Here is a 26,884-nt window from a genome sequence, read left to right on the forward strand (position 1 = left end):
TCATTGATTAGGTTTGTAGGTATGTGCAGGGATGCATTTCTGGACCTGAAACCAGCAATGGTTTGGTTCCAGGCTTTGACAAGCCTTGGGCTTGGGCCAAGCCTTGGGCCCCTTCTCCTCCCTGCCCCAGAATCAAACAGTTCCAATTCTGTAGAGAGAGAAGAATTAGGGTTCACCTGACTTGGACTGTGTTGAGCTGACAGAGGCAGGGAAGGCCAAGTGAGACCCAGGGTTGGGAGGGCAAGGAGGCCCTTCTTTCTTACTCACTGAAGGGCTGGGGTCAAGGAAAGAGGGCAGTGGAGTGGTGAGAGGGAAGCAGGGACAGAGGTTGAGATGTCTGTTTTCTTCTACTGTGTGGCTGGGTTAAGTAGGGAGGGTCACTAGGCCTAGTCCCTCGCTGAGGATCGAGATGTTAGACCTTTCGGTTCCAGCTGTGCGCAAGCTGTGGGCATGGCCAGCGTGGTGGACCCAGCTCAGCGTTGGCAAAAATCCACTCCTGGTTTTTCCACACACCAGCTTCCCTTCCCGGGACCGCCGGTCTGTCGAGCCCCGAGCTGACGCCCTTCAGCCGCCACCAAGTGGAAAACGCGGAGCGGATCCACTCGCCTTTTGGAACGGAGTCAAAGGGCACCTCGGAGGAGGTGGCCGGCCTCGCCGCTCTGCAGGGTTCGAAGCCGCTGCCATCCGGGGCGCATCGGCCAGCTGGGGCGCCTGGTGCGGTGGGACCCGCAGGCCCGAAGAGCCCCGCCGGCGGGCTCCGTGCCCTCCCCGCGGGGGCTGCGGGCAGGCGGGGCGCGGGGCGGCGGCAGTGCCCTCGGGGCGGCTCCGGGCGGCGGCGGGCGCGGGCTGCAGTACGGCTCGCGGCCGGCAGCGGGCACCGGCGGACGCCAGGCGGTGGCGGTGGCCACGGCGTTCGGCGGCGGGCGGGCGGCGCCGGCGGTGTCCCGGGCGCGCTCACACACGCGCTCACACACACACATACACACCGCCTCGTACACACTCACACACGCTCCGGCGCGCACACGCGGCTCGCAGGCCGGAGGGAGGAGGCTTGGCGCGGCTCGGCGGCGGCGGCGGCGGCAGCGTGCTCGGCGGGCGGGCGGGAGGGCTGGCGGGCGGCCCCCGCTCCCCAGCTCCGCGGCTCGGTACAGCCCGCACGGCCCCCGCCCTCGGACCCGCCCCCGGGGGTCGCCCGGCCCCATGCCCTGCAGCGGCGGCGGAGCAACGCGCGGCCGCGGGAGGCTCTAAAGAGCCCGGAGGGAGCCGGCGACGAGGGGACCATGTACCGGGACCCGGAGGCGGCCAGCCCAGGTAAGCGCGGCCCCGCGCGGTCTGGGGCGCCCCGCACCGGCGGGCAGGACGGCGGCAGCGCCGGGGGGCCGTCTCGGAGCTCCAACTGGGGGCTGCTGTCCAACCAAGCCGCACGGACTCCCCTCACCCAGGGTCACCCCAGCCCCGGGGGCGCGGGCTGGAGCGGCAGCAGCTCGGACCCCGGCCCCCCGCAGTCAGTCCGGGCACTGCCAAGCTTGATGCCCGGCGCCGGCTTCGCAGTGTCCCCACAAGGACCTCCTTCCCCCCACCCCCCGCAGCCCAAGGACAACGTGTGTGGCGGAGCGGGGAGCTGCCGCCCCCGCAGTGCCCTCAGAGGCACCCCTGGGTCCCAGGCAGCTTTCGGCCAAGGTTGTGGGCACGGGGAAGCGGAGTGACATCGGCCGTGACAACTGTGAACCGAGAGGGTGCCAGGGGGCAAGTGGAAATCTGGTGCAGCCGCAGGGGAGGGGGGCTTCTGGAGGGCGGTGAGCCCCAGGAACGATGAGAAGGGAGGCAGGGGTACCTGAAGGGAAAGAGAGCAGAGACTGGTAGGAATAGGGGTGCCAGGGGAATGTTCTCCAGGCCTTGGGGAGGGGGCAAGCAAAGAACCCCAAACTCACTCCTGTCCTGTCGGGGGTGGGAGGGGGAGGGGCCATGCTCCTTTGCATTTCTGCGGAGCCGGGGAGTGGCCTGAAAGCCCACGTCTGCTAGGCATCTTGGAAGCAGGAATCTTTCCACCTTTCTCGGGAAATTGCTCTGCCATTTCCTCCTTGGTTCCTGATGACGCCTCCTCACACAGTGCCCACCTGTAGGCAGGTCCCCTGCCGCTCCTCCCCAGGCTCATTCTCAACTCCCACCTGGGGTGCCCCACCCCAGACCCAGCACCCCCAGTCTGCCAGTCCTAGCAGCAGGGTCTCTGCTTCTGGGTTTCTCTCTGATGCTGAAAACACGACTCTCAAGCCCGAGGATTTGCTCCCAGACCAAGAGCCTCTAGGCTTACTGATGCTAACCTCCGGGGTCTGGGGGCCCTGGGTGGGGGGAGGGACAGCACTGAGGTCCTCTGCAGAAGGGGCCTAGAGCCCCAAGGCTTTTGAGGGCACTCCTGTGGTGCCAGCTTTGCCTGCTCTTGCCCCAGCCCCACATTTGCTCCTTCCCTCTAGGGGCAGGCTCAGCCTGCCCCCGTGTCTGTCCTCACCCTCATCAAGTCATAGCAGCTCGAGCCCACCCAGGAGGACCTCCTGGGTGCCAGGCATTGCACTCATTCTGTGCTTGCGTATATGCGTGAAAGAGGACTCAGTCTCCCACTCTATAGCCTCATGGCCACCTGTGAATGTCCTCTAGGTGACAGCTGAAGGGACATTGCCTTTGGAGACCCCTCCCTTCATCTCTCGGGACCCAGATCACCCACCTTGGCACCTTCTCCCAAGTGGGCTGCCAGCTTCCAACACTGAGACCAAGGACATAGGCGTTCTCTTCCTTGGATCGCACTCTCAGAAGCCAATAGCTCAGTGCGAAGACCAGCTCTGGGGTGTGAAGGTGGAAGGGGGGATGCAGTGAGAACTCTCCCCTCCCCCTGCCAGGCTGGCAGCCTCCTGTTAGGCCAGTGGCCTGGGCCCTGCCCTTGTCCCCTCTCCTTCCCTCCTCTTTCCTCCCACGCCTGGGCACCATGACATCACCACAACCCCAAGCACCTCTGCCCTCTCCACGGAGGCCAACTTGATGTGCTTGGCATCTTCTGGGCAGAGGGCCTGGAACCCAGTGCTGTCCCCTGGCCTGCTGGCAGCCCCTAGACTTTTCCTTCTCCCTCTTGAATGGGCCTCCCTGTCTGAGCCAGAGACCTGTCTTGCCCACTCCAGTTGCAGGACTCACCAGTCCTCTGGCAGGGCCAGTTCTGGTGGAAACAGATTGGTCTTACTTACAACCGGTTTACTTCTGTCTGAGGTGGGCAGTGGGCTGGATGGGGTCAGAAATAGGCTGCAGAGGGCAGAATTTGCTTTTGACCCTAGATCTCTGGGGGTCTTTGAGGAGCCAGGGACCTCAGTCTGGACTCTGCGCCCCCTGGCCTCCCTGCCCACCTCCTCTCATCCCTACAGCTCCAGGCCAGGCTTTCCCCCTTCCCCAGCTCACCCCAGGCTCCCCGGACTCTGCTCCCCCAGGCAGGGAGTGTGTCCCCCAAGGCTGGCACTGGATGGGAGTAAGATATGCCAATGAATTCCTGTGTGATTCAGGCCCATCCCTCTGGTCCTCCAAAGGCCAGTGGACCTTTTACATCCTCATCACTTCATCCCACTGCCTGGAACACCTGCGGCCCAATCCTTTCAAAAAAAGATCTTTGTCTCCTGTCCTCTCATGCTCCCCACTGCCCCCGGCTGGTTCCAGAAGGTCCCTGTGGTACTCTCTCCTGTAATCCATGCCCTCTGCAAGTCCCCACATGGCTCAGCCTACTGCTAAGACCATTACCCCAACAGGGGACAGGCAAGCTCTGTGTGGGCCCCTGGCCCGCAGGCCATTCTCTTCCGGATCTGAATTCTCTTCCTTGGCCGAAGCAACGGGACTGTGGGGCAAAGCCCGAGCCCAGTGAAGAAGGAAGACCAACCCCCCACCCCACACCTCCATCACTCCTGCTCCGAACTCTGCCCCGCCTCCCCCCAGCCAGGCCTGCAAGCTCTCCTCCACCTTCCCATAGACAGGCAGCCCTCTCCCGGCCCACGGCCTCCATCTTCTGTTCATCCCAAAGCTGGGCTGGCCTGGCCGCTCTGTGTCCCTGTCCCCTGGCAGGGCAGGGCCTCGGCCGGCCCACAGGGGTCAGCGTTGCAGTGGGCAGGCAGGACGGCAGCAGAGAGGGAGGCAAGGAGAGGTGACCTTGCGGTGAGCGAGTGAGCAAGGCCAGAGAAGGAAAGCCTGGGCTGGTGCGGTCGCTCTGGGAGAGAGTTCAGGTCCTGAGGGCCGCCAGCTCTGGCCCCAGCCCTCCCTGAACTTGTCCTTGGGGATAGTAGTACTTAAAGTCTCCTCTGTCTGTCCACCTGCTAGCGGACTCTGCTCCCTCCTACAGCAGCTCTGCCAGGTACGTCATTCCTAAGGAGTGTGGGGGACACCCCACGGGCCAGGGGGCCTTGGCACAGCAGGTCTTCTCTCTCAACCCCAAGACCAACCCCTCCACCTGTGGGCACAAGTGAGGGGCAGAGGCTGCTGGCTAATGTGTGGGACAAGAATCAGGGCCTGGCCGAAAGGGCAGATCGGGGCTATACACTGTGAGGGCCATCAAGGTCAGGGACGGGGGCTGGGGTGTGGGGTGGCCCAGGGAAGCCTGACTGTCCGACCGTTTCACAAACTCTCCCCTCCCACCCCCACCCACCCCACCTGCACAGGCCCAGACCTCCCAGGCCTGCCTCCCAGGCTTGAGTCAGAGTCTCAAGCTGAAGATCACAGGACCTCCCGACGGGCCATGGCTGGTGGCAGGGCTGGACGTGTGACTTCTGTGGGGCTTGGGTCAAGGTAGCCAGCACCCCCAGACTGTAGCGTTTCTAGGACCAGCCCCCACCCTTGGCCTTGGGTTGTGCTGTTCAGTGGCCTTGTGGGGACAGCTTGACTAACAGGCTGGGGGGCTCAGGACCAGGGGATGGTGGAGGGGAAGAGAACCTCACAGCCCCTCCTGGTTCAGGAAGAAGGGCTTGAGCAGGCTGGACCGGCATGGGAGTGCACAGGCCAGGAGGTGACAGGGAGGCACAGCTGGAAGGCAGAGGAACAGGTGGGCGTCAGGTGGACAGAGACAGGCCCTGGGCAGCTAGGGCTTGGCTGACCCCAAGCTCAGGCCCCAGGGACAGTGAAAGCAGCGTGGGGTGATGCTGGTGACAATGGAGGACTGTCCCCTTCTCGCCGGCTCCGGCCTACCCGAGGGACAGGCAGAGGAGGGGTGGGCGGTCCCCTCTCCCCCTTCACCTCCCCCCGCCCCCATTCTCTCAGGGACTCTGAATTCTTATTGAATCCGCTGGACCGTTTTCAATAGCTGCTTCCCCCAGGGAGTGAGGCCGGGAACAGCAGAGAGAGGCGTGGTGAGGGGGGCCTCCAGGAGGGTGTGGGGGCTGGGAGGCCCAGTCCTGAGCAGAGGACTCTTGGCTGGAAGAGGAGTCGGCCGCACAGGCTCCCCAAAGGCTCCGAGGCCTCTCGGGTGGGCCCAAGCGGCCCTGCATGGGGCCAGCACCCTCTCCCCTGGGCATGCCCGGCAGGTGGCACATGCCACCCGTAAGGTCAGCGCTGTCTGTTGGGGCGGTCACTGATCTGGCCTGATGCCGGAGCCAGCCTGTGCCAGACCTAGCCTGGGTGACCGCCCGCCTTGCCAGGGAACCCCAGCCAGTGGTAACAGGTGGACCGTGCCAGTTCCACAGACATGGACGTCCCTGACCTTCCGGGCAGCGGGGGCAGCCTTGCTGGGCCCTGTCCAGCTCGTGTCTAGAGGGCAGGGCTTCGTCTCACCCAGCAGAATTCCCCAAGGGTTGGAACAGAGTTGGCAGACAAAATGGGACCTGTGGAAGGGGCTGGATGGCGCCCAGAGCCTGTGCCTGGAGCTCTGAACCGAGCTGGTCGGAAGGTGGGCTGGTGCGTTGGGCCTGCCCCGGGAGGCTCTGCAGCATCTGCCTGGAGGGGTCCCTTGGCAGAAGTGTATCGCCTGCGGGGCTGAGCTGGAAGCTGATCCAGACGGTGAGCTGGGAGGTTTGGGGAACTGACGGATCCGAGTGACTGCGGGTGTGGGCCCCCAGCACCCAGGAAAGGGAGGGCAGGGCCGATGGGCAGAAGTGGTGGGCTGTGTATGTACCTAGGTGCACGCGGGTGGCAGCTGGATGGCCCTAATAGTTCATCCAAGTGCCGTGCCCGCTGTAAACAGGAGCTAATAAGTGGATTTGTAGCGAGGTGTGTCAAGGTGCGTGGGGAGCTGTGACAGAGAGCGTTGGGGGAAGGCAGCTCCCCTGGCCCTGTACCCAGCCAGGCGGAGCCTGAGCCCTCCAGGGGCCCTGCCTGCCCCCTGCCACACCCTCCCACCTGCCAGCTTGGCTGCCTGCAAGGCCTCCATCTGCTGGGAGCAGGGCCTCACCTGGCTGTGCAGTGTGCACGGCAGGGATGTTAGGGTGGATGAGGGGGTGGGGTTGGAGCTTTGGTGTGTACAGATACGGGGAGGCCCAGGACAACGTGTGAATCTGTCAACGTGTGTGTGTGTGTAACTGGGTGTGTATACGTGTTTCTCCAACTCGATGTGTGTGTGTATACACCCCTTCCCAGAGCTCTCAGAGAACTGCCTCTCCCCATGTTGGTAGTGGCCCTGCCCCTCCGATGCCCTTCCTGGGGCAGAGGGAGCTGGGGTTCTCCAGCTGGCCCGGGGTAGAAAGACGGTGACCCTTTCTGCCCATCAGAAGAGGCAGGCCGGAGGTGCTGGTTGCCTTGGAGAAAGGGCAGAACTTTGCACCTGTAGAACCCCGCCAGCCCTGTGGCTCCCGAGCGCTAAGGAGCCCCCAGAGTGAGAGGAGAGGTGCCAAGGCATCCATCCTAGCAGGTGGGGGTCTCACAGCACGGGCTGGCGAAGCGTGCACCCTGCTTCCAGCTGGGGTGGGGGGTGGCGTGGGGCATGGGAGGCCTCGAGGGGTGCCGGCGTGAGGCACTCCATGAGGGGAGCAGAGGAGGGAGCTGTGTGGCAAATGTGTCCAATTAAATTACTTCAAACCCTGCCGCAGCAGCTGCTCCCGGCGGGGCCCTGGGTACAAATTGGATCCGTCTCATTACCGCGGGGTGGTGTCAGCGGGGCCATAGAGCAGTGGCCAGCTCAGCTAGCGCACGGCCGGCCCCCTCCCACCCTGCCCAACCTGGGCCTGCCGTGACACCTGCGGGCACTGGCTCCCTCCAGCATCCCTCAGGTTCCTCAAGTCCCCTGGGTCCAGATCCTGGGGCTCCCTGTATACCTTCTTGTCATCCTGACCCTCACTCCTGGCAGCCCAAGGCTTCCTCTGCACCCTCACTTTCTTTCTCCAGGAAAATGGGAGTTTCCTGCTTTATGGCAATCCACTCCCATACCCTTGTCTGGAAAATCCCATGGACAGAGGAGGCTGGGGGCTACAGTTCATGGGGTTGCAAAGAGCTGGACATGACTGAGTGACTGAGCCCACATACCCTGCTTTATAGGGGGTCCAGCCTAAGGAAACCCCTCTTAGATCATCCAACAGACTTTGTTCCCTCCACTGATAGTAACAGCAGGACAATAATAGAAAGTTCTTATTTATGGAACATCTGGTATGTGCTACGCACTTCATGTCCATGCAGCAAGGGGTGGCTTGCTTAAGCCAGGTGTCTGGGGTCAAACAGCTTCTGGTAGAGACACTTGCGACTGTGTCCCTAAAGCAAGTCCCCCCATCACCCTGGCCTCAGTTTCCTCCCCTGTTAAATGGGTATGATGCTGGTTCTTACCTCCCATGGAGTCAGAGGATGAGGCGAGATAAGGCAGGAAACATCTTTAGCAGAAAGCCCAGCACATAGTAAACACTCAACCAGCGACAGCTGTTATCAACATTACCCTGCACTGAGTGATTGACGTGTGGGATGCGGGTTCTGGAAGCTCCAAGGAGGACAGGCCTGCCTCAGCCCCACTCCACCCTGCTGCCGGCATTGGGGAGGGCTTCACGGAGGCAGTGTCGGTCTGTCTACTTCAGAACAGTGAAGATGTGTGGAGCATTCAGTAGATGCCACGTGCTCTTCTAAGCCCTCGATGTATGTTAGCTGGTCCATCCTCAGACCACCCTGGGATGGGGGAACTTGCAGTTAGAAGTTGATTTGGGACCAGCCACACTGCCAGACCCAGGAGCATGAGCCTTGGGTCCAGGGTTTTGGGGTTTGGAGGGAGAATGAGCTTGCCATGTGAGCAGGCAGGGAGGAGTCATTCCACGTGGTGGGGACAGCACGTGCAGTGCCCCGGACGTGTGTCAGGTCTCAGCCGGTCGAGGCAGCTGTGAGCGTCTAAGCCTGCAGGGCTGGAACGGAGGTCTTTGGAGGCCGTAGTAGGAGACTCGAAGGGCATGGCAACCCACTTCAGTATTCTTGCCTGGAGAATCCCCTTGGACAGAGGCGCCTGGTGGGCTACAGTCCATGGGGTCGCAAAGAATCTGACACAACTGAGCAACTAAGCACGGGAGTCGAGGCTTGGGTGCAGCAGGCTGGGCCAGCTGATGAAGCTCCTGGGGTTCTGAAGTAGGAAAATTGGACTTTTTTTTTAATTTGGGCAATGGCAGGCTATGGATGGCTTTTCAGCGTTCTCTATGAAGAACTTTAACGCAGCAGTGTGGAGGGTGGGAAGCCTGGTGGCAGGTCCGTCTATGGAGCTGCATCCCCAGCCATTAACGTCTTTGTTCCCACCTCTGTCCAGCCCCTCCACTGCCTCTTACCTGCCCAGGGCTGTGTCGAGAGCACCCTTAGCAGGAGGTCTGGGGCCCTGCCCTTGGAAAGCTTGTGGTGGGTAATGGGCAGTCAAGGGAACAGCCTGCTGCAGGGGGGCATGGCTGTACACCCCCAGGGGCTTACCTAGGGGGTCGGGGTATCAGAGGAAGTCTCCCGAGGAGAGATGTAGAGCCAAGTGGGGTGGTCCCAGGGCCCAGTGAACACAGTAAAGGCTCCTGAGAATCAGTCCTGCACCCCACCCCCCACCATGGGTATCAGGGCTTGGCCCTGAAGGAGCCGTACTGCTCAAGCTCCAGCTGCCAGGCCTGAGCTCCAGAGCCCCACCGGAGCCAGCCTGTCTCCACAGCAACTAGGCAGGCCGCCCCCCTCTCCATGCCCACGGCCCCTGGCACAAGGGCCCATTCACAGCAAGGCCTGGGTACGTCCTCCCACTTCCCTAAGGGGGTCATCCCAGAGCGAACGCCCTCACACCCAGGCACTGGCAGCAGATGAGCATGTTGGCATTTGAGTCCGTGTGCACGCACAATGGGTATGGGTGCCCCGTAGCAGGAAGCAGGGAGTGGGGATAGTCTATGATTTCTGCCCACCTTAGCTGGGGGTTTGTTTCCCTGGGGGAGAGGGTCCCATGGGTACCAAAGAAGATGAACTCTGGGCTCCTGCCTCAAGGATCATGGTAAGGAGGAGGATTTGCCAGTGGGGGAAAGCCGTAAGGGGGATCTCTCAGCAGTACCTGGTGGACCCACAGACCACCTCGTTCTACATGTACGGCTTTCATCTAGTCTTCACAGCAGCCCCTTGAGGGAGATATCATTACCACTGTTGTACAGATGAGGAAACTGAGGCCCAGTGAGGTGGAGCGTCTCTCCAGGTCACTCAGTAGAGCAGACATGGAATTGCACGTCAGCCTCACCCCCAAGCCCTGGTCTTAACCACTGCGCCACACAGCCCTTATCCCGCTAGATCTGAGCCAGCCTGTCTCTTGGTCCATCGCTCAGAAGGGAGGGCTGGGGATGGGTACTGGCCTCAGAGCTGGACCCAGAGTATATCCCAGCACCTGCTTTAGTGCCCGGCGTCCCCTAAAGCTTTATTCCCAGGCCCCTGGAGTGGGGCGGAGCCTCCTTCCCACCATATCTTCTCTCCCTCTCTCTGGGCGACGTGGAAAGATCCTCTCACTCAGAAGGAGGCACCCCTTACTCCCTACTTGGCACCTGCCAGCCCTGGAGGAGCCTGATGAATCGGCTGTGTGTGTGCCCCCCCCCCTCACAACCCCGTTCCTCCCTCTCCAGCCCCCGCCTGGTTAGGGAGGTGCGAAGGGAGCGATTTCACAGCCTGTCAGCTGAGGCCTAAAAATACACAGAACTCTGAGATGCTTGGGCAGGGGGAGGAGAGAGCAGGGACCAAGGATGGGGTGGGGGGTGTGCACCGGTAACTTGGCCAGAGTAGCCCTCTTGGCATCACAGTCCTGCTCGGCAGTGGTGGACAGACCCTCTGTCCCCTGGTTCCCTGACTGGCCCCATATCTGGTGATGACAAAGGGGAGTTGGCATCTCTAGGGTCCTGAGGGGCTCAGCTCTGCACTCAGACCTAAGGGAGGGCTTAGTGTCCGATGGGAACCATAGCCCCTGGGCCCCCAGAGCCTCTGATCAATGGCTCTTTCTCCATCTCCTCCCCCGGGTTGGCTGGCATCTTTGGGCTGTGGGAGCCAGGCTGGGCCTGTGCCTGCTTCCTTCCTGGAGAAGGTGCCTGCTTCTGTTAGGGGAGAGGTGTGAGGAAGGCAGCGTGGATGGGGGTGCCAGCAGGTGTGCAATGTGACGTGCGAGCCACCCAGGCACTGGTGGGGGGAGGGCGACGCAGAGGAGAAGGGGTGTGGTGGCCCACGTCACTGCCACGTGGCCATATGCTGAAGCCTGGCACACAGCTCCCTCGAGTCAGCCAGTGCCCAGAAAGGGGGCCGTGCGTGCGCGTTCATGTGGGCCTGCTGGAGCTGGCCTGTTCTTGTGGCCATGGATGGTCGTGTGTGGCTATTCCAGACAGAAACTGGGCGGAAGCACAGGAGTGGGTGTGGCAGCATGAGCAGACGCATGTTGTGTTATGCAGACACGTGATGGCGGGTGTGCCTCCCATGTGGAAGCGTGATGGCATGTGTGCCAGGGCCGAGGGACATAGGCAGATCTCTCTGGGGCACCAAGCAGGGGCGGAGAGAGTCATTAGGGAAACTGCAGAGTGGCAGGCAGAGCATGGGCTCTGGATCAAAAGTAATGGGGCCCAAATCCCAGATCAGCCATGTATTGATTAGAATTGTGCCCTTGGGCAAGTTACTTAACCTTGCACTGCCTCATTTTCCCATCTCTAAAACAGGCAATAATAGCTCTTACTTTAGAGTGGGCTGGAAGGGGCTGCTGAGTTAACATCCATATGCTGCCTAGAACCGTGTCTGTCACAAAGTTAGTATCATGTATACCAGCTCTGCCTGGAGAATTCCATGGACAGAGGAGCCTGGAGGGCTACAGTCCATGGGGTTGAAAAGAGTCGGACATGACTGAACAACTAACACACACACAAATACACACACACATACATACATACAAGCTCTATTATCTGGTCCTACCCTTTGATGAAGAAGGAAATGGCAACCCACTCCAGTATTCCTGCCTGGGAAATCCCATGGACAGAGGAGCTGGGGTGGGTGTGGCTACAGTCCATGGGGTCACAAAGGGTCAGACATGACTTAGTGACTAAGTAACAGCTCTTTGATGATATAGGTGGGAGAACCAAGGCCAGAGAGGGCAAAGGACCTGCCCAAAGTCACACAGTATGTTAGTGGCAGAGCCAGAACTAGAACCCGGACCCCAGCACTGTAAGACAGGGCTTATTCAAGTCTAGGATCTCCTTTGGGCCATCAGAAGCCTCCACAACACAGAACTGTAACCCCATTGGCATCTGGGACCTAGATTCTACCAGGGCTGGGCTAGGATCTTGCAAATTCAGGGCTCTGAGCATCTCCAGATAATGCCAGGGTGCAGGGGTCCTCAGAGAAGTAGCCAGCCACCAGAGTTAGAACCATGCCATTGGTTAGTCTGCAGACTTGGCCAATTACTCAACCCTCCCGAGTCTCCATTTCTTCCCTATAATAGAATAACAGTAATACATACTTTATAAGGTTATCGTGGGGATTAAATGAGATCTGCATGTAATGTCTTAAGTGGCTGGAACACTGTACCTAGTAAGTGCTCAATAATGTTAGCTGCAATTATAACCCATGCAGAACCCTCCCACCCAGGGCTCCATAAATGGTGACTTCCTTTGCTTCCCTTCCAGCCCCTGGCAACCCTCGCTGCCTTCTGCCTGCCACCCCACACTCCACAAGGCTTAGACGGATCAGGGACTGACTTGCTGGCAACCAAGACCTGTCTTGTCTCCTGTTATTGGCTTCACCCAGGAGGGAACAGGACCCACCACTGAGACTTAGCCCCTGAGCTCTTTTCATCTGGCCTCCTCGCTCACTTGTTCTGTGACCTTGGACAAGCTCTGTTTCCTCTCAGGGCCTTGATCCTCCTCTCCGTAAAGTGGAGGGGCTCGACCACACAGCCCCAGAGCCTCTTGGTCACATGGCTTTGTGACCCAGGAGGGTCCTGGCTTAGCCTGCTGGAGGGGGGCGGCAGATTGGCAGAAAGGAGAGTCGGCTGGCTGCCCTGGATGAGTGAAGCATCTGGGGCTTCAGCCGGCTGGTGGCCTGCCATCCTGCCCGCCCGCACCTGTGGCTGCGTAGGAGGGCAGGCAGGCCCGGCTGGCTGGGCACTGACATTGGGGGAGGCTCAAGGACAATGACGTAGAGAAAGCCCTTCTTCTCAGGGCCCTGGGAGCGGCCACTCCAGCCGCCCTCCCCTGCTCTCCTCCCCTTCTCCCCAGGGCTTTCCTTCAGCAATGCCTCCTTCCCCCTTCCTGGAGTCCCCCGGTATCTCCCCGCCTCTACCTTTTCCACTTCTGTCATCTTGACCATTTTCCAGGGTTCCGTCTTTCTCCCTTGGCAGAGGGGAAATCTCTCCCTCCTCCTCTGTCTCCCTGCTTCCTGAGATGCCTCCTTGTCCCTTCCTATGACGTGTCCCCGATTCTCTGGATCTTCCTGGCTCCCCCTGCTCCTCCCGAGCCTAGGTCTCTCTCTCACTCTGCCTGGCATGTCTAGGCTTCTTCCAGCTTCTTGTCCCCTGGCGCTCTCTCACATCAGAGCTGTAGCATCCCCGCCTCCCGTCTTCCCATTTCTTGGAGCACCTGACTCCACCACCCGTCCCCCCGCCCTCAAAAGTTTCCTGGCCTCCTTCCGATGATGGGGCTGGTCCAGGTAGTTTCTGTGGCTGGTGCTGCTCCCTAGGATCTCAACAATTCCCCCACCCCCATGAGTTGGGAAAAGGGGTCAGCCCAGGGCCCAGGGACAGCAGTCTTGCCTCCTAATTAGCAGGAAGTAATTGCCTGGAAAAAAAAAAATCATTTCGAATGAGACTCCGAGACTCCAAGTTAGAGCTGAGACAACTGATGGCCCCTAGAGAGCAGGAGAAAGGAAGCAGCTCAGGTCAGGGCCTCAGGAAGACCCCCAGGAGATGAAGGTCCTTAAGACCCCCTTGCTGGTTTGCCTGCAGGACCCCAGCCATGAAGAAGTAGGGAGAGAGAGCACTGGGCTAGGAACCCCACCATCTTCACCGGAGTTCTAGCTCCATTACTCATTGTGTGACATGGAACAAAACTTATTCCTTTGAGCTTTATTTATTTATTTTTTTTCCTCCCCTGTAAAATCGGAAGAGTTGATTCGAACAGTGGCTTTGAAAGCAATTCGCAGGCTGTAAGGTGCTGTGGGAGGGTGAAGTTTTCCTCCATGTGGCTCTCAGCTGAGACATGATGATGGTGGAGGGGTGGGGTGGCTTTAGAAACCCCTAAGGGGGCAGTGAAGCTTCCCAAAGAACCTGGAAGGATGGGGTGGTAGATCCAGTTGAGCTGTAAGGTTAAGGGCAGATAGAGGTGGTTTCCCTTGCTGGTCTCAATACTCACCAGCAGCACCCCAACTGAGTGGTCACCTCACCTCTCTGAACCCCACTTTCCTTATCTGTAGGATGCTGACCATGATGCTTCCCTGGGGCAGCGGGGTTTGGCCAGGTTAAATGAGATAATGTTCACAGAGCTCTCAGCACAGTGCTTGTCCTGTAGTAACTGCTCAATGTATATTAGCTCTATCTGCTGTAATTAAGTGGCTTCCCTGGTGGCCCAGCTGGTAAAGAATCCTCCTACAATGCAGGAGACCTGGGTTCGATCCCTGGGTTGGGAAGATCCCCTGGAGAAGGGAAAGGCTACCCACTCCAGTATTATGGCCTGGAGAATTCCTCGATCTGTATAGTCCATAGGGTTTCAAAGAGTTGGACACAACTGAGCAACTTTCACTTCACTCACTGTAATTAAAGGCTATTATCTTTACTCCCTGCCTGGATCCAGAGAAGCTGATTCGGGGTGTTGTCTTCAGGTGGTTTGATTTGTTTTGCTGTTTGTTTCAGGAAGAGGAGAATTTCTGCACCCAGTGAGGCTAATACAAGCAATCCCTAGAGACACCAAGCTGCCTTGCCTCTCCAAGAGCCCCTACCTGTGGGGTGGGGGGAACAGGCTTGGGCTGCAGCTGTGGCCCTCTCCCCCAAGCCCCATTCTTCATAGGAAAGAGCTGTGGGCACGTTTCTTATTTGGGTGGATGTGAGGTAGAGAGACTATGCCATGGTGAAGGCATATTACAGGCCTTAGTGTTCGTTTTGTTAGGACTGGCCTGGCAGCAGGAGAAAAGGTTGCGTTTGTTTAAACAGGCCTACCCCACCCACCTTGGAGGAGAGAACAGGAAATTTCACCTGGTAGGGTCCAGCTGTGTGAGTTGAAGTTGCTGTGAATGGAGCAGCACAGCACCCCAAGGTGGCCGGAAAACAGTTGGACAGCCTGCAGCGTTTGGGTGTTGGACAGCGCTGCAAGCTCAGAGCTCCAGATTGCCCCAGGAGGGGTGAGGGGGCGGCGGGGGCCCAACCGTCTGCCGCTCCTTCCCCACACTCCCGGTGCCACCCTGGGGACCCTTCTGTGTGCCTGCTCTGAGCGCAGTACCCGCGCTAGCCGCCAGGAGGCAGTGTGGTGGGGGGGCTACCCTGAGGGAAGGGGATGCCGCATTTTCATTATCTGGGAAGCTCTTTTTATCAGGAGCAGGGCTGCTGACTGGGGTTCTTGGCATCTTCAGGCCTCATCCAGGAAAAGGGAGCTCTTGAGGTTGGCTGCTCGCTGCTGGGTCTTCAACTTGGGACTTATCAGGGAGTAATTAGCAGAGGAAAGTGTGACCGCCATGCTGCAGTCCCGGAAAAGAGCGCGGCCCTGGGACCGATTTCTGTTTCAGCACCAAGGACAGAGGTGATGTGCCGATCGTTGTTTCAGCACCGCGGACAGAGTTCAGAGCAGCGGGCTCTGTGGATCCATCCAAATAATTTGTGATGCAAATAATACCACCAGAATACCACCACCAACAGCTCCAAGAAGGAATCTCAGATCCCTTATATTCTAACGCGGAGACAGGGCCAGAGAGTTGAGTTAGTTGCCTAAAGTCACACAGCCACAGTGACAGTGGGTGGCAGAACTGGGTTCAGATCCACAGTGGTCTCTCTCCATCCACCTCCCCCGACACCTGGATCCCAGCGAGTTAATCCCTCCTTCTTGAACATCTCTGGGAGCAGCTTCACATTATGTTGCATCCCCCGGAATTTTGAGCTGGCGAGGATTAAGTGTATCCCCTCCCCCACCAAAAACTCAAGTCGGGAATTTGAATCCCAGGAGAGAAGATTCCTAGCCCCCATGGCTTTCATGGCTCCGAGCCTCAGGTGGGAAGGTGTCACGGCAGGACAGGTGCCCTGTCCTGTAAGGAAGTGTATGACTTGCGGAGGTAGAGTTGAGTCATCAGCATGAGGAACTCTTAAGTGCTCTGAGGTCCTCAAATAAAATATAGCACACCATTCCAATCCCAGCTTCTTTGCAGCTGTGTATTATTAATAACAATAAGATGCTGATTTAGGCCAAGGCACAACAATGCATTATTCATAAGAGTAACTAGTGGTCAAGGCCTGCACTTAATCATCACACGTCCCTGATCCTGCCCCCGCTGCACACTCCTGGGGGAGAAGCCCTCTATCTGAGCTTCTCCTTTTCCTGGGCTCTTGCTGCCCTGACAGACATGATCATTTTCATGGCTGCCCAGGCAACTCATCAGGTTTTGGGTCAGGGTGAGTGACAGGTTCCAGGCTAGCTTCTGGCTGGACACCCTTCAGTCTGAGCTCCCTGCTCAAAGCTGGCACCTGGTCCTCTCTGTCCTGAATGGCTTTCACCCTGAAGACTTCCAGACTCAGTAGGCCTCTGGGGTCTAGAGATGTCCTGTAACCCTCCCTACACACACCCTTTTTTGAGACTGAGGACTAAGCCAGATGCACCAGACTTCCCTAAGCCAAGAATTGTAGGAGTTTGGGGGTGTGGCTTTAGTGAGGGGAAGGAGTCACCAGATAGAAGATACCCTCGACACCTCCATTAAATATGACAATGGATTTAAAATCCTCAGTAAACTCTGGAGCACTGTCAAGTGTTCTGCACTAAACAAACCTGAGCCGTGTTACCAAGGCCATGTTCTCTGCTGGAAGACAGAACAGAGGTAGAGAAGGCATGGATGAGGTCCTTGTAGTTCACCAGGCCCCACTCCCTGATGAGGAGTCAGAGTTCTTGTGGATCCTGACATGTCCCCGTCCAATTTCTTGCTGGAACGGCTCCTGGCCCATCCAGATAATCCTTCATTCGCTGTTTACTCACTTGGCATCTCTTCTGAATTCTAAACTGTCTGCATCCAGCCGGCCTCTGCGGCCCCTGCCAGCACACTCTCCCTGGCTCACTCACGCATTATCTGTTTTTATTACAGTCAAGGTTGAGGAGGCTTGCTCGTGCTAAGCCCCTATTTTCAGCTACTTGTAACTTTCCAAAACAATTCCCTTTGGGCCTCCTCTTTCACCAGCCTTGTTCCTGCCCCAGGTGAGGCCAGAGGGCTTGTGGGTGCCTCTGCTGCTTTCTGAAGGACACTCAGAGAGACTGTCTGGAGGGTATGGGGGTAGAGCAACAGCCCAGCCCTCCTGGGAAATGAGAGGCTCTCTTTCCTCTCCTTTTTCTTTTTTCCTTCTACCTGTCCATCTCATTTTCTTTTTCTTGTTGGAAGGAATGAGCTGCCCCCATTCCCAAGGTGGGTGGCCTGGAGTGGGGGAGTTTTCAAGTGAAGAAAGGGCAGAAAATTCAGCATGACAGGAAGCCTGGAGCTTTGCCTGGATGTCTGGGGTTCAGAGTTTAGCTCACTGGTTTTCTGTTGCTTTCTCCTACACTCTGCCTTTTTCTGGCTTCCTTGTGCATGTTGGGTCGAGAAGAGGAAGGGAGGTGGGGTAGGTGCCAAAATTGTTCCCCTTCCTATGCCCAAATAGTCCTGGGGCTGGTAGGCTCTGCCTTTGCCCTGCCACCCTCCCCCATTTCCATCTGCTCTGCATGCACGTGGAGGGGTGCTTCCTGTGGAAACCTGTGACTCCAGCTTTCACTGTTTTCCACCTCGAACGTCATCCTGCAGCCACCAAAGGATGGTGGGGGGAGGTGCTGGGGCATGATACATTGCGGTGCAGAATCAAGTGGGAGGAGGCAGGATCGGGATGGGAAAGTGATGGCAGATGTAGTCCCAACCACCCCCAACATCTCTGCCTCATCTCTGGAAGAGTGGTTGCACCCTAGTCAGCACCTGAGACAGGGCCCTGGGTGAGTCCTCAGGTACCCCACCCACCCCTTCTTCCTGCTCCTACCCTGTCTGGCCCCAGACACCCAATCCCCAACCTATTCTGAGACTTTAGAACATCTTAGCATCTATCTGATGGAGAAGGAGAAGGCAATGGCAACCCACTCCAGTGTTATTGTCTGGAGAATCCCAGGGACAGGGGAGCCTAGTGGGCTGCCGTCTATGGGGTCGCACAGAGTCGGACACGACTGAAGCGACTTAGCAGCAGCAGCATCTATCTGATGAGGATGCTTTACTGAGGCCAAGGGCTGGACCAGTTGAGGAAGGAAGGAGCAAAGATGTGTGGGTAGGAGGGGGTCTCTTACCCACTTTTCTCCAAGAAGTGCTTGGAGAAGTTTGTGGAAAGTGGAAGCCCTTTCCCTTTTGATGTGGAGCAGTTTTAAATTCTTTATTGAATTTGCTACAGTGTTGCTACTTTTAAAAAAAGTTTTGGTTTTTTTGCCACAAGACACGTGGGATCTGAGCTCCTGACCAGGGATAAAACTCGAACCCCTGCATTGGAAGGTGAAGTCTTAACCACTGGGCTGCCAGGGAAATCCTCCTGGCTGCTCTTTATATTTTGTGTTCACTCGTTTCTTTCTTCCCTTCTGTCTCTCCTTGAAGCAACTTATTTTAAGGCTTAACTCCCATGGGGCACAGAGTTGAGGCCTTCCAGACTCCAGGTCCACTCCTAGCTTTGTCTCTCCTCTGCTGTGTGTTCTCAGGCAAGTATTTACCCATTCTGAGCCTCAGTTTCCTCCTTTGTGAAATGAGGATAAGAGGGTTTACCTTCAGAGGGCTGCTGAGGACCTGAACATGATTCAGTGTTGAGCATACACTAGTTACTATGATTAAAGGCACTTGGTGAGGAAAGCAAGGCCTTGTGATCTGAGGATCCCCCAAAGAGGGAAGCAGTCTAGGTTAGGAGGATGTGAGGGTAATGGGACAACTTTGGAAGGGCTGGATGTGGGGAGTGTGAATGTCACCATCAGACTGTCAGAGCAAGTGAATTCTTGGGGAAAGAGTCTGTGTGCCCAGATTCCCAGCATGTCCACTAGTTTCTCTGTATTGTGTCCTGGGCCATGGGCTGTGGGAAACCCAAGCAATGAGGAGAACCCCATAGGCCCTGCTTCAGGGACAGACCTACTCCCAAGAAAAGGAGGTTGGACAGAAGACAGTTAATACAAGTTTGGAGAAGGAAGAGACTGCTGTGAGCACTTGTCATCAGGGAGGGCTTCCTGGAGGAGGTAAGCTCATGTGGGGCTTTGAATAATTTCATGCATTTGTTTAGCACTTATTTATCCAGCCTTTCCTGTGCACCAGACCTTGGGCTACAGAGATGAGTGATCCGGGGGTCTCAAATCTCCAAGTGTTCCCAGTGGGGGAAAGACATGGAAAATGCTAATTATTAATCCACAGGGATGGATTGCCATAGTTACAGGGGAGGTAGAAAGGAATGTGGGAGGAAATGAAGACCATCTTTGTCTAGAGATCTTGAGAATAAAAGGAAGAGAATAGGTGGTAAAGAATGGAGGGAAGGGCCTTCGAGGCAGAAGGAACAGCCCATGTGAAGCCTCAAGTGTGAAAGAGGAGACATGTGGGTTGTGGCTGGGCCGTGCAGTGTGGCATGTTACAAAATGCTCTCACATGCTTCAGCTCAGAGGAGGGCAGCCATAGCAGGATCAAGGCCAAGTTCAAGTTGCCTTAATTCTCCATACCTGTTTCTTCCTCTGCAAAAAGGAGATAATATAAGGTTGAGGAGATCACACGAGATGGTGCATATAAGCTTCCTGGCACAGTGTCTGCCACAAAAGGCACATGTTCAATGAATGTTTGCTATTCTTTGATCCTGATGACACCCCAGCAAGAGAAGTTGGGGTTCTTCTCATCATTTGGAGGTAAAACACTGAGGCCCAGAAGGAGACTTGCCCTGGGTCACTGGCCAGGTGCAGAGGTGGGACCTGAACCCAGGTCAGTTGCCTCCAAGTTTACTTCCTGTCCCACTGCTCTGCCCCAAAAGACAAACGGGGTCCATGGGGAGAGGACTCCAGGCCAGAGAAGGTGCATGAACACTTAGACCTCAGGGACAGCAGAGTGGGCTAGGTATCTGTTCATGACTGTGACCGTGGCTGTGTATTCACTTTTGTGTGTGAGAGCATGGGTGTCCCTCCATGGGGTAAGTCCCCATGGCTTGTGTATATGTGTGTGTGTGTATGCATGTGTGTGTGTGTGCGTCTGTGCATGGGGGAGGCGGGCATAGATGTCTGCGCCAAGGGTGAGTCTCCATGACTTTTGTGTGTGCACGTGAGCCATGGGTGTCTCTGGCCCGTGTGTGTGTGCCTGCTCCCCCTCTGGCTCCCCTCGTGTTCCCCCTGGGCAGCTGTGAGCTTGCCTTCAGAAGTCCAGTGCATCTCCAGAAGCTCCCCAGGGCATCCCAGCAGCCGCGCCTGTTTGATTCTCTTCATCTATAAATCATGGCTTGCTGAGGACATGAGGAGGAGTTGGGAGTTGGGGCAAAGTCCTGGCAAGGGATGGGGTCAGCTCTGCAGTTCGTATCTGAAGCTTTGCCTGGCTTCCAGCTGTTGCCCCAACCCCCGCCACACCACCGCCCCCGCATGGCTCAGCTCTCCCCATTCCTTGTCATAGGTGTTCACTGAGGTTTGCTCTTGTTCAGCCCTGGGCCAGGTCCTAGGGAGGGGGTCAGGAGTACACAGGATTGAGTGAGACATGACCCCTGACCTCTGCTATCCTGTGGGGAAAACTAAATGTGTTTTTAGTATTTCAATCACCACTCACTGAGGGCCAACTTCATGTCCCAGATGTCTCTAATGCAGGGCTCGATGTGGTGATATTATGATAATAGCTAGCATTTATTGCCTACTTATTCTGTGTCAGGCACTGTGCTAAATGCATTGTATGTGTTAATTCCTTTAAACCTCACTATCCTATGAGGCCTGTACTATTCTAGCCCCTGTTTGTAGATGGGGAAACCAAGGCACACAGATAATCAGAATTTGAGCCTAACAATCTGGTCCCAGAGCCCTGGCCCTTAATCAATGCACGCTAAAAGACGGGTACACGCACAGAATGACGGGAGCTCAGAGGCAGGAGAAATTCCCACTGGGCAGATTATGGAAGGCTTCCTGGAGGAGGTGCTTCTCATGTGGGTCTAGAAAAATCAGGACTTGTCAGGCAAAGATGGGTATGGGAGGAGACCAGAATTGATCCTGGGGTGTGTGTGTGTGTGTGTGTAAAAGAGAGAGGCTCTCAAACCCTCCCATCTCTTCTCTCCCATCTTGCTTGGGTGACAAGGGAGGTAACATATGCAAACACTGGGCATTCAACAAATATTTACTGAGTACCTTGCATGCACTGGCCTGCCACAGAGGTTATAGGAAAAAGCAAAACAGCAACATCCCCTTCCTTTATAATCTGTACACAGTAGGCACTTAATAAATGGTAGCCTCTATTATTATATTTATCCCTAGAGGCTTGAAATTCCTCCTCATGCATTCTTTCAACAAGCACTTACCAAGCACCTACTATATGCCCAGCTGTCCTTGGTGCTGTGAAGAGAGTGGTGAACACGAGGCCCAGCCCCCTTCTTGTGGGGCTGATGTTCTAGAAGGGAAGACTGTGTGTGGACATCTTGTCCACCTTCAGAGGGGACCACTTTCTCGAGCACACAGGTCTTATTTACCCTGAGAGCTCCCTGTGGGATGACATGGTCAGGACCATGGTCTCTGCCCACAGCACCTGGCGAAGCCCACAGCACTCCACCATATGGTCATCAATCCTGGGCTCTGACACGTTGACATGGTGGCCACAGTCCCGGGCAGAGGGGCAGGGATGTGCCCGAGTTCACGTCTCGCATCCTGACACCCCTGGGGCTGGACCCTGAGGGCCTGGCTCTCCTTCTTCCTGGCTCACCCTGCCTCCTAGGTCTCCTGAAGACATCTGTCTGCCCTTGTCTGTGTCTCACCCCTGGGACCCAGATGTCTCCTCTGCCCAAGGGTAGGTCGTGGAACTCAGCCCTGTCAAAGGCTGACTAGGGCTGCATTATTTTGTTTCCCCCAATGCTAATATGCTGACGCTAAGGGGACTTGAAACCATGTATGTCATCGGAGGAAGGGCCAGGGCGGCTTTGCCTGGAGAAGACCGGAAGGGGACATGAGAGCTGTCGGTGGGGATTTGGAGGCCTGTCATGTGGCAGAGGGAGCCGGCTTGTTCCCAGCAGCTCTGCAGGGCAGGCTTAGGACTGCGGGGGGAAGATCGAGGGAGACAGGCACAGCAGCCCTAGCTACCAGTGCCTATTCGTGGAGGGTCTGCCTCCCACAGAAGCAGCTTCCTATCCCTGGCAGGGCTGCCAGGGGGTTTGTTCATTGATGGAACCTGACTTCCAAGGTCCCTTGCAGCCAGAGACACAGTGATCCCACACTCTGGGAATGGTTTCATTCTGGCTGGCAGGCAAAAGTATGCCTGACCCCCTTGGTGGCAATATCGCATGCTGGCCGAGGGCGTTGTGCCACTTGTTTGTGGTATCAATGCAGTTTCGCACTGGCAAGCATTTTGCTTTATCCTAGATTCAAGGACTGTTCAAGGATTGCTTGGTGGGGGGTGGGGTGGGCAGGGAATCTTTGGGAGAGAGGTCAGCTGTGTGGAAGGTGATATCATCTGCACATGCTGCAGGGTGTCCTGGGGTCACTGATCTGGGAGGGTTCAACTTTCCTTAGTAATATTTCCCTTTCTTCACATGGGACGTTCCATGGACATGAAACAGGGAAATCAGGTTCTTTTGGTTGCAAACAGCTTGAGGGGACACAGCCCTATCTACTCAGCATCCATCTCTGTCTGTGGCCCTTGAGAAATTCCTGGGAACCCTAGGTGTTCCAAAGAACACACTTGGAAAACCACTGATCACCCTCCTCTGTAGTGGGTGTGATGTCTGGGCGAAGAGTGTAGGCTCGAAGTCAGACGGTCTGGGTTTCAGCCTTCACTCCATTACCTACTAGGTGAATGACCTTGGACAAGGTACTTGACCCCCTTTGTGCCTCAGTTTCCACGTCTGTAAGATGGGGACAATCTTAATGCTCCCCTCAGCTGTCGTGCAGACTAAGTTGTCACTGCATGTAGAACACCTTGAATATCTGTTCCTCGTCAGAGCAAGGACAGGTCAGCTCTCCCACACAGGAGGGCACTGGCATCTAAGGCTGAGTGCCTTGCAACCAGTGCCACACATCTGGTTAGTGGCCAGAATAGGGCCTCAGCCTCCTTCTCCCAGACTCCAAGTTTGGTGCTCACTCTGCTTGCCTGCAGAACGCTGATTGCTTAAGACAGGTGTTTTCTGGATCTCTGGGGTCCGTTCAGAGGGGCCACTGGCTTCTGGGATTGACAGGCTCTGTCCTCAGGGGCTCTTCAACTTACAGCACAGGTCAAGGAGCAGTTTTGATAAGGACCTTGTTTGACAACGAGAAAAGGGAGCTCCAGGGAGGTGACCCCGTGGAGAATTGCCCCGTGGCCAAGAGATGTGGGGCAGGGTGAGTGCGGAGAGGGCACCAGAGCAGAGGAATCACGTGGGGTGTAATTGCCAACCACAGCTCCCAGCTCACGAGCTTGCTGACTCCCCCTCTGATCCTGCCCTCCCCTGCTCAAAAACCTTCCATGGCTCCCACAGCCCACAAACACAAGGAGCCCCTCAGCGAGAAAGACAAAGCCCCTCTCCATCAGGCCCTATTCTCATTCCCAACCCAGCCTCCACCACTTCCCTCCCCATCTCCTAGTCCAGATCTTCCAACAACACGCCTGACCGTTCTTCCTTCTCATGCCTTCGCTCTTGCTGTCCCCTCTGCCCAGACTGTGCTACCTTCACATCCTTTCCCTCTCCCAGATCACACTAAATACCACCTCCTCGGGGAAGCCTTCCCAGATAGCTCCCTGGTCCAGCAATCACTTCTCTGTGCTCCTGGAGCTTTCTGGACACCTGAGAGAGAACTGACACTGCCAACCCTAATAATAATTCATATCTGCTCAGTCACTTCAGCCGTGTTCAACTCTTTGCAACTCCATGGACTATACCCCACCTCTGTCCATCAGATTCTCCAGGCAAGAATACTGGAGTGGGTTGCCATGCCCTTCTCCAGGGGATGTTCCTGACCCAGGGATCAACCTGCGGCTCCTGCATTGCAGGTGGATTATTTACTGCTGAGCCACCAGGGGAGCCCCAATCTGTATCTGCTGCTACTGCTGCTGCTAAGTCGCTTCAGTCGTGTCTGACTCTGTGCAACCCCATAGACGGCAGCCCACCAGGCTCCTCCATCCATGGGATTTTCCACAACAACTCCATGAGTGGGTGCCATTATTATCTTCACTTTATTTTTTTTAATGTGGTGGGGGGGGGGATTAATTATTTTATTTTATTCTTTTGACCACGTTGCTCGGCATGCAGGATCTTAGTTCCCCGACCAGGGATCAAATCTGTGCCCCTGTGGTGGAAGCTCAGAGTCTTAACCACTAGACCACCAGGGATATCCCCTATCTTCACTTTGTGGAGAAAATGCAGACACTGAGCGGTTAAGACACTTGTTCAAGGCCACACAGCTATTAAGAGGCAAAGCCTGTACTCACACCTGAGTCTGTTCTTGGGTCTCCTGGAGTCTTGAGCTTCAGCCTGGGTGTCTATCTGCCACTCCCTGGTTCTAGGACACGAGCTGTCCTAACAATTAGCTGAATTCTGACCTGTCCCCTGGGCCTCAGGGTCAGCTCTTAATAGACAGTGGTTGAAGAAAGCTCAGCCAAAGAAGGGAATTTATTTAAAAGTGAGTTCAGCAAAGGAATGTCTGCTCTCCCAGCCCACACAGCACCCCACCCCCAGGCTCTCTCCATGGGGGCAGGGGCCAACTCCCATGGAGAGAGCTGGAAAGAGCACTGGCCCCATTCCCAGAAGCTGTGTCCGCACATCTCTTGACCACAGGTCTGAGTCTGGGGGCCTATGGTATTATTGTCCCTCCGCACCCCCTGGAGCCTGAAGGTTCAAGATGGAAGCCTCCCATCTGGCCTGAGAACCATGATACAAGTGGCCGCTCCAGCCTCAGCAGAGCTGTGCTCCTCTGCTGGAGGGAAGGAAGGGCAGGACCACTTCCCCGGTGTCTGCAGGCTGTCCAGGCCAGAGCCCCTGGGTGCTATGGACTCTGAGGTTGACAGTGAGCTGGGTGCAGTGGCTTTCTAGGCGCTGAGGCTGGGACTCAGGACAGGAGGAAGCGTAGATGGCCTGGCAGGTGGACAGGGAAAGGCCCCGCAAGACTGGCCTTTCCCCACAGCTTGCAGACTCCAGACGTTGGGGTGGGAGGGGTAGAGCCCAAGCGGGATTCTGAGGAGACCAGACAACGGGACCAGCTGCCCAGAGCGCTGGAGTCATGGTGGGAGGCAGCCCGAGGGCCCTGAGCGCTGGGGCTGGCCTCTGGGCTCTCCTCCATGAGGCCCCACAGCAAAGCGACAGGGACTGGGCGCCCAGAAGCTAAAACCGCAGGAACCGGGAGCAGACAGATATCGTCGACTCTTAATTACCACCATTGCTGAAACCAAAAAGCCCACGCAGGCTCCTCTGTAAATAAACAGCGTCTCCTTGACTTGAAGATCCATCCGAGCGCACACATATTTACAGAGCACGTGTGATCTGTGCCGGTCTCTGTCGACTCACTCCCCCACACAATAATCTCTGGTCAAGTTTCTCCTTCCTTACATTTAGGTTTGAGTTCGTGTTCACAACCACCTGTGAGGAGGGAGGGAGGAGGGTTAATCCACATTTACAGGGGGAGAAAACCCAGCGGTTAGGTGATTAAAGCCGCATAGCTAGCAAGCAGTGGGATTTGCACAGAAACCTGGGCTTTGGCTCCCAGGGCAAGTCCATCAAGGTTCCCACCCTGGAAGCTTAGGGCCCCTGGGCTGTTATGACAGAAGCTGCGGGGCACACCCTTCCCCACCCACCCCTGCGAGGAGCACGCAGGGACACTGTGAGCAACCAAGGTGAGGCTGAGTTGGAGGGGAGGAGAGTGTGGGGAAGGACGGGAGGCAAGCTCAGGGACTAGGGCAGGGGAGGACAGGGCATGCAGAGGTCAGTTGGGTGGACTTCCAGACCAAGAAAAGCTGAGCTAAAGGGGATGAGGACTGCTCAGGGGGTTCCAGATTCCCTCTTTGATTACACATGTGGCCAGCACTTGAGGAGGGTCTGTGAGGGCCCATAGGGCACATGGCCTCAGAGGGGCTGTGGGAACTAACCCTTTTGGCAAATGAGGCTGGAGTTGTGGCTCAGAGTATGTGTATGGGTTGGGGGGGTGGAAGCATTCTTGACAGAAGCTCTTTAAGAGGTACTTGAAAGCCCACTGGGGGCTTCCCTGGTGGCTCAGACCGTAAAGAATCCACCTGCAATGCAAGAGACCTGGGTTCCACCCCTGGGTTGGGAAGATCCCCTGGAGGAGGGCATGGCAACCCACTCCAGTATTCTTGCCTGGAGAATCCTATGGACAGAGAAGCCTGGAGGGCTACAGTCTATGGAGTCACAAGGAGTCGGACACGACTGAGCAACTAAGCACAGCACAGCACAGAAAGCCCAGTGAGGTCTGGGTAGGCCAGGGGCACACTTGACCTCTCCCTTGGGGGGCATGAAGTTTGGGGGATGGGGAGTACCCCATGCAGGGTCCATGCAGTGAGGGACTGGGAGAGACCTACCAGAGGCTCCCATTTTACAGATAAGGAAAGGGAGGTGCAGAGGGAGGAAGAGACGACCCAAGGTGAGCCCGCAAGGCAGAGCTGAGTGTAGAACGTGGGGCGCACAGCTCCCAGTGTGGGTTGGGCGGTTGTTCTGGCGCGGGGCTCCGGGCTGCGGGAGAATGGCTGGCCTTGACCAGTGAGGGTCTGACCTGTGCATGTCCTCTCCAGGGGCGCCCACCCGCGATGTCCTGCTGGTCTCTGCCATCATCACCGTCAGCCTTAGCGTCACTGTCGTCCTCTGCGGCCTCTGCCACTGGTGTCAGCGCAAACTGGTGAGGCTCCTAAGGGCTCCCGGGGGGACGCGGCCTGGCCCTGCACCCCGCCCTCCTCGACGACAGGCTCGTGAACGCTCTCAAGGGCGCGCGCCCACGACCCACCTGCCCACAGAACCAGGCACACGTGGAAATTCACACCGGGCGCTCTGTGTTTGCTGGGGCTTGGTCCCATACGTCTGTGTGCACACCCAGAGCCACACACCTAGGCACACACTGGTGGGGGCATTCGCACGCTCTTGACTACGCGCACACAC

At 56.9% G+C, this 26,884-nt stretch overlaps 1 protein-coding gene across 2 annotated transcripts in view; it reads left to right on the plus strand.

Moving 5' to 3' along the window:
• Positions 1-1,122: 1,122 nt before the first annotated feature.
• The window catches only part of SYT7 (synaptotagmin 7), a 60,168-nt gene continuing 34,406 nt past the window's right edge, over positions 1,123-26,884 (plus strand). For both annotated transcript variants that reach the window (XM_055581103.1, XM_055581102.1), the window contains exons 1-2: positions 1,123-1,311; positions 26,524-26,627. In XM_055581103.1, the coding sequence (XP_055437078.1) occupies positions 1,281-1,311; positions 26,524-26,627 (135 nt within the window). In that variant the 5' untranslated portion in view covers positions 1,123-1,280. The remainder of the gene's footprint in view (positions 1,312-26,523; positions 26,628-26,884) is intronic.

The sequence above is a fragment of the Bubalus kerabau genome, chromosome 5 (genome assembly GCF_029407905.1).
Source record: "Bubalus kerabau isolate K-KA32 ecotype Philippines breed swamp buffalo chromosome 5, PCC_UOA_SB_1v2, whole genome shotgun sequence".
NCBI lineage: Eukaryota > Metazoa > Chordata > Mammalia > Artiodactyla > Bovidae > Bubalus > Bubalus kerabau.